The sequence below is a fragment of the Belonocnema kinseyi genome, chromosome 5 (assembly GCF_010883055.1).
Source record: "Belonocnema kinseyi isolate 2016_QV_RU_SX_M_011 chromosome 5, B_treatae_v1, whole genome shotgun sequence".
Lineage (NCBI taxonomy): Eukaryota > Metazoa > Arthropoda > Insecta > Hymenoptera > Cynipidae > Belonocnema > Belonocnema kinseyi.
Window position 1 is genome coordinate 98,089,158 of NC_046661.1, and position 8,002 is coordinate 98,097,159.

General features: G+C 24.6%; 1 protein-coding gene across 3 annotated transcripts in view; it reads left to right on the plus strand.

The window, feature by feature from the left end:
* Positions 1–126: 126 nt before the first annotated feature.
* The window catches only part of LOC117172959 (cyclin-dependent kinase 8), a 48,159-nt gene continuing 40,283 nt past the window's right edge, over positions 127–8,002 (plus strand). The window contains exon 1 of one of the 3 annotated variants that reach the window (XR_004467080.1): positions 127–375. Coding sequence is in view for 2 of the 3 variants with exons in the window: in XM_033361278.1 (XP_033217169.1) it covers positions 245–375 (131 nt within the window). In the remaining variant the exon portion in view is untranslated. The remainder of the gene's footprint in view (positions 376–8,002) is intronic. The other 2 variants (XM_033361278.1, XM_033361277.1) reach the window with 2 other exon arrangements.

Sequence of the window (8,002 nt, forward strand, 5' to 3'; positions counted from 1 at the left end):
TTAATTCAAGATGATGAATTAATATCTATTTTAATCTCTAAATTAATTCAATTGTAGAATTTCGATGACAAATTAAAAAATTTCGCGCCCAGCAATCAACACCGAAGCCATCTGGACAGTTTGTTATGAACTAAAATTCTAGCAGACGGCAGCTATATGCGAAAGGTGCGCAAAAGCAAGCAAAAGTGGCAAAAGTGACAAAATGCTCTGTGATAGTTGATAATTGTTGTTCTCCAAATTAATCATGATGGATTACGAATTTAAGATGAAGACACAAAAAGATCGAACAAAGGTCGAGGATTTGTTCGAATTCGAAGGATGTAAAGTGGGCAGAGGTACTTATGGACATGTCTACAAGGCTCGGAGGAAAGAAGGGTTAGTTTTTTATCCGCTTTTTCATGACCAATTTTTTCTGAATTTCCCGATTCTGGAGTAACTATTTCTATTCTATTTAATATTCGCTACCATTTATTCTCAAGTATTTTCAATGTTCGCTCTTCAGAATATGAAAACAATGGGTTCTGAAAGCGAGCTTTTCGATTTGGGGATGGGCACTCGATCGTGACTCGACTTTTCTTCCTTTTCTGCTTTGCCACCAGTTAAAATCTGTTCCATTTTCCCGTTTTTGTAACCGGCGTTTTAGTGCCTTTGGTCTTTTTTTAAAGGGTTATTTATCGGAAAATGTTCTGATAAGTTTCGAGGTTTCAAAACCTTTTTTTCGGAAGCCATTAATAAGGAAAGTTTAAAGTGATTTTTTCAAATTTTGGAGTAAGGGAAATAAATTCAGTTTCTCTAGAGTTGAGCAAATTTAATATGAATTTAGGTCGGCTGTGATGATTTTGTATTACTCTTGTAATTTTCAAATTAAAATATATAATTAATATTAATACAAACATTTTGTGTTTCATTGTAAAATATTTCTAAAATAATAGAAACGAAAGGTTTCTTACCAAAAATGGAATAGTGCAATTTTCAGATTAAACAAATAAATTTTTTATGAAAATAACAAGGTATTTTCAATAAAAAGGTTGAATTTGAAATCAAAGAGGTGAATCTTCAATAAATGTGAATTTTTAACAAACTAGTTCAAGTTTCAACCAAGTTGTTGAATTTTCAACTTAAAAAGATGCACTTTAACAAAAACAAAACCGATATTATTCATTAGAAATATTAAATTTCAACCAAGAATTACAAATTTACATTGTTACGTGAAAACAATAATTATCAAACATAATTTTCAACAAAATAGTTAAATTTTCAGCTAAGGAGGTGCATCTTAAAAAAGGTAAATTAAACATTCATATTTTCAACGAAAAAAAAATGACTTTAAACAAATGGTTAGATTTTTAATTTAAAAAAAAAAATTCTCCAGCAAGAAAATTAATTTTTTACCGAAAAGCACGAATTTTAAATAAAATACAACAATTTTCAACAAAATTCTGGAATTTTAAAGACCAAAAATACGAATTATCCACAAAAAAATTGAATATCCAACCCAAAAACATGAGGAATTTTTAACTAAATAATACCAATTTACAATAAAAATATTATATTTTATCAAATAATGGAAAGTTTATATTGTTAGTTAAAAGTATTAATTATGAAACATATTTTTTAACAACAATTTCAACATAAAATATGAATTTTCAACTCAGAAGAATAATTTTCTAAAAATGAAAGAGTTAAATTTTCAGCCAAGGTCCTGAATCCTAAAAAATATGCATTTCTAACGAATTAGTTTAACTTTAATTGTACAAGCAATTGAATTTTCAACAAAAAAAAATGAATTTTCCAGCGAGAAGATTAATATTTAACCCAAAACACCAATATTTAACAAAGTACATTAATGTTTAACAAAATTGTTGAATTTCAAAGCCAAAAAGACGAATTATCTACAAAAGAGTTGAATTTTCAACTTGAAAATATAATTATTTAACAAACGAAATTAACGTTCTACCAAAAAAGGTAAATTTTATAAAAATAGTTCAATTTTCAACAAAATACATGAATTTTCCAACTAGAAAAGAGAAATTTTCAATTCATTTTCAATTAGAAATGGAATATTTCATTGTTAGTTAAAAAAATGAATTTTCAGTAAAAAAAAAAAAAAAATGAATTTTCAACAAAATAGTTCAACTCATAATATGATTTTTCAACCCAGAAGATTAATTTTATAAAACTTGAATAATTAGTTATTCAATGAAGGTGATGAATCCACAACAAAAAAAATAATTTTTAACAAATTAGTTCCACTTTTGGCCAAGTAGCTGAATTTCTTACCAAAAAATATGACTTTTTTAACAGAACAGTTGCATTTTCAACAACATAATAAAAAAATTGTAACCGGATACTAGAATTTTTAGCCAAAAATATAATAGCGGACGTTTCAACTAAAAGTAATTGATTTTTCTTATTGAGTTATATTACTTTTGTTCAATATTTCCTTCAATATTTTTTAAATCTTTTTAAATTCAGTTTTAATCTATATGAAAAATCTTTGAAATCCTTTAAAATCTATTCTAATTCGTAAAATTTCTTAAAATCTTAAAAATAATTACAGGTCCAAAAGTCGTCATCTTCTCTCCTTGAATTGTTGAAATGATTTGAAACAAAATAAAATTTATTTCTTACAGTATCAATTATTTTAAATAACTTGAATATAAATTAAATTTATTTACTAAAGTTCTCTAGAAGAAACGTTAAAATCCCTAGAAATCTTGCAAATCCGTGAAGATTTGATAAAATCCTTTATATCTTGTAAAATTTCTGGAAATACCTTAAAATCCCTTGAAATTCAATGTAATTTTATATATGTTCCATAATTTTCTGTAAATCGTTTGAAATTTTTGGACATTGTAAAAATGATTTGAAAAATCCTTGAGAATTTCGTGTATATTTTTTAATCCTTTAGAATTTCTTAAAATCCCTTGAAAGCAATTTCAACAAACAAGTGAATTTATAACTAAGTATTTCAATCTTCAACGAAGATTCTTCAACAAAAAAAATTCATTTTTTACACAGTAATCTATCTTTGAAACATAAAATATAAATTTTCAATTTATAGTATCGATTTTTATTTCAAAATGTCGAAGGAAATTAATGCTTAAGCATAGAAAAAAAAGAAATTTTCGTTAAAATAGTTGAATTTTCAAACAAAGGGATAAATTTGCATGTTAAATGTTTTTTTTTTAACCAAAAAAATTAGTTTTAATTGAAATAGTTGAATTTTCAACTAAAAAATATATGTTTTTAACCAAAACAAAATAGAATTTTAAACAACAAAAAGTCGACCCAAAAAGACGAATTTTCTACAAATCAGTTGAATTTTCAACCCGAAATTATTAATGTTCAACAAAAAATTTCATTTACAATCAAACAGTTCAATCTTTGACGAAAATGATTCTTCTACTCCAAAAAAAAATTTTTTACACAGTCATTCATCTTTAAAACTTGAAAGATAAATGTTTAATCTATAGTGTCGATTTTTATTCAAAATTTTTTAAGAAAATTAATGCTTAACCATAGAAAAAAATTAATTTTCGTTAAAATAGTTGAATTTTCAAACAAGGGGATAAATTTTCATGTTAAATGTTATATTTTTAACCAAAAAAATTAATTACAATTTAAATAGTTAAATTTTCAACTAAAAAAATATACATTTTCAACCAAAAATAGAATCTTTACATTTTTAATTTTAAAAAGTTATCTATATATATATGTATATAAAAAAAATTTCCACTTCTTGAATTTAGCTGAAAAAGGATAATTTTAGACAAAATATTTGAATCGTCAAGTAAAATGATGAATTTTCAACAACAAAAAATCGACCCAAAAAGACGATTTTTCTACAAGTCAGTTGAATTTTTAACCCGAAATTATTAATTTTCAACAAAAAAGTTCATTTACAATCAAACAGTTCAATCTTCAACCAAAAAAGTGCGTTTTTTACAAAGTGGTTAATCTTTAAACCAGAAAAGATGAATTTTCAATTTAAAATATCATTTTTTTGTTACAAAAAATGGAATAGTTACATTTTCAAAGAAGAAAATTAATACTCATTAACAAAAAAACTAATTTTCATCTTCCAAATTTTGTGAATTTCTCTGAAATACCTTATAATTTAATAAAATTACATTTATTTTCAAAAGCCTAAAAAAAAATTCTGAAAATTCTTTGAAATCCTTGAAATTTTGTATATATCTTTTAAAATCCTTTAGAATCTCTGAAAATCCCTTGAATATAATTTGAACTCAACTTATGCACTCATTAAAATACTCTAGAATAAACGTTAAAATCCCTAGAAATGTTTGAACTCCCTTTAAATCCTTACAGATTTAATAAAATCCTTTATATTTTGTGAAATTCTCTCAAACGCTTGAAAATACTTTGAAATCGCTAAGAATCCCTTTTAATTCAATAAAATTTCATTTATTTACCGAAGTTTTCTGGAAATCCTTTGAAAGCTTTGTACATTCTAGAAATTCTTTAAAATCCTTAGAAATTGTGTATACCTCTTAAAATCCTTTAGAATCCCTAGAATATAATATGAATATAATTTTAATTAAACTTATTCATTAAAGTTCTCTAGAAAAACCATTAAAATCCCTTGTAATCCTTACAGATTTAATAAAATGAAGGGTATCGTCCCGAAATTCGGGATCAGTAATCAAATATTTTTCATCAGCCTAAATAATATTTCACTAGGAATCCCTTAAAATTCATAGAAATATTTTTAATATCTTAAAAACTAATGATATATTTTAAAGTTAGTTATAATATTTAAAAATTCCATAAAAGCCTTAAAATTGATAAACCTCCTAAAATGTTTCGAAATATATAAAATGCCCTTAAAATATTTATGAAATCTGAGAAATCATTTTAAATACATTGAAATTTTCTTGCAATTAAAATTAAATTGAATTAATTAAAATTCTCATAAAAAATGGTTTAAACCCTCATAAATCTTTGAAATTCCTAGAAATCTTCCTCAAAAATTTGTGAAATTTCTAAAAATCGTTAAAATAGCTAGAAAAATATTTTCAATTTATTTTAATTTCCAAAGTTCAATAGAAATGTCTTGTAAGCTTTGGAAATCCTACAGAATTCTATGAAATTCCTTGCAATTTTGTAAATCTCTTAAAATCCTTTCTAATCCCATTAAAATCTCCAGAAATGTTTGAAAATCTTTAAAATCTTCTAAACTCCGTCGAAATTCCTTAAATTTTCTCGAATTTCGATTTTAAATAAATAAAAAAAAAAAATGATAAATTTGTACTTTCTCGATATTTTTCATCTACTCTTTCAATATTTTAACATTCTTAAATTCTATACTTACTTTCTTATAATAATTTGATAATATAATGTTTCAAAAATCGCAAAAAAATTATAATATAAATTATAATAACCATTTTTTCTTGGGACTCATTTTGGTTTCAATCATCGAAAATTAAATGAACAAAATCGAAAATTCCAATTTTTACTCAAAAAATGCGGGTCATGTAAAAATGTCAAAAAATGGAATTGAAACTGTGTCATTCCATTTTATTTTACCGAAGTTGGTTGTAATCTAATTTAAACAAAAATTGTCTTCGACTGTAATAAACTTTAATTTTTTTCAAATTTATTTTTTAAATTACTTTATTTTCATATAGAAATTTGGTTTTTAAAATGCAAAGATACAGAAATCACTTTCTTTTAGGGAAAACATCACATCAGTTAATGTCTAATTCAGGTATATACCTATTTCTGAATTCTTTTGAAATATTTCAGGGTTTTTAAAAAAAATTTCGAGAAATTTTTGAAAGTAGCCAATAATATGAAGGGTTTTTAAGAATTTGGGGTGTTTTTTAAAATTCTAAGGCATTTCGTTTTTTATATTTTAGAGAATCTTAAAAAATTCATCGAAATTTTTTATTTATTTCTAGAATTTCGAAAGATATGAAACGATTTTGCGGAATCTATAAGGTTTCAATATATTTTAAAAGATGTCTCAGAAATTTGCAAGATTTTCGAGGATCTAAATGATTTTAAGAAATTTCAAAGCTTTTAATGTATTTTACTACAATTCCCAGGATTTCAGGAAATATCATCATAGAATTTCACGAGATTTTATCATATTTTTCTGAATTTGAAAGAATTTATTCACGGAAGTTGAGGTATTTTGTAATGTTTCAAAGAGTTGAAGAAATTTGAAATTATTTTTTGGTACTTATCCAAATTTCTTATTAATTTATCCTGAATTTTGTTTAATTCTTTAGAATTATTTTGAATTTTTCAAATTCACTTTAATTCTTCTACATTTAGTCAGTTCTACCTAATTCAATGGATTTTTTGCGCTTTTGAAGTTTTTAAGTTATCCTGAGGATGATTTGATAAAATGATCGTAGGATTTGAAAAATTTTCAAGTATTTTTTCAAGTACCTTGACATTTTCAAGAGTTTTGAAATGTTTAAAACAATTTCAAAAGATTTTAAAGGATTTTAAATATTTGTAACTATTTTAAAAGATTAAAAGTAATTTTTTATTTATTTCAGTAATTTTATGGGATTTCAAAGGATTTGCAGTATTTTAGGGTATTTAAAAATATACCAAGGCATTTTTAGGTTTCAAAGAATTTCCTACAATTCCAGAAGATATAAAAGAATTTTACAGGACTGTATAGTTATAGAATTCTTTTAAAGATTCCAAGAGATTTTATCAGATTTCCGAGTATATCATTGATTTTATAGCGGGTTAAAAGCACGCAACATATTTAAATAAATTCAAAGATTTCAATAGATTTTAAAATTTCTTTTTCAAATTAATTTGTAATTCGCCCTGCATTCTTATTAATTTATCGTGAATTCTTTTATATCCTATTGAATTCTTCTAAATTCGCTTAACTTTACTAAATATAATGTTGTTAAAAGTTTTTGTTTCATTAATCTTGAAGTTTTTAAGACTCACCTTAAATTCTTGGGCATTTCATTAAATTCTTAAAAATTTTCTTTAATTTTCCTAGCCTCTTTTTAAACTTACTGAATATTTACCTTAAATTCCTTTAAATTCATTCCAATTTTACAGAAATCAATAGAATTTTTGTTATTTTTTTTTTTCTTCTGAAATTGTTACCCTTTGTATTTTTTAATGACATTTCTAAGTAAATTAAACTTATATAATAAATTTTTGTGATAAATAAGTTAAAAAATCATGACAATTTATTATAATTAAATACCAAAGAAAGAAAATTAATTAGGTCGCAATCAACTTCGGCGAAATAAAATGAAATAACCTAGCTTTTCAAAAATGCTACAAATTTGCTTTTAACCATTTTTTTATAGGATTTGTTGTTTGCTTTTTAACCACCGAAAATTCAATTTTTAAACAAACGATAGATACGGAAAAAATCTAAGGGTGGTTTAAGCACTTTTTAAAATGCGAGACCTAAAATTTGAAAGTTTTAAATAGGTCTATTTGATGACAAAAGGTACCCGTAAAAGTTTCAATCCACTATCTCATCCGGAACACCCTCGTTTTCAACCCCTAACATAGCGGAAAATCGGAAAAAATTCTCTAACATCCAGGCCTAAAAAATTATGTTTCTGAATCGTTCTACTTGATGTCTAAAAATAATAAAAAAAGTTCGATCTGATGTCCAAAAACACTAAAAAAAGTTTCATTTTCCCATCTGATCCGGAACAACCCGTTTTCAACCCCCAAAATATTGAACAAAATCGGAAACAAATTCCAAAAAATGGTCTGGATTTTAGGGAATTTTTTGGAATTTTTTTTTCGATTTTTCAATATTTTTGAGGGTTGAAAACGGGGTGTTCTGGATGATATAGGGGAATGAAACTTTTTTTAGTGTCTTTGGACATCAGATGGACCCATTCTGAAGCATAACATTTTACGTCTGGATTTTAGGGAATTTTTTGGAATTTTTTTTCGATTTTTCAATATTTTGGGGAGTTGAAAACGGGGTGTTCCAGATGAGATAAGGAAATGAAACTTTTTTAGTGTCTTT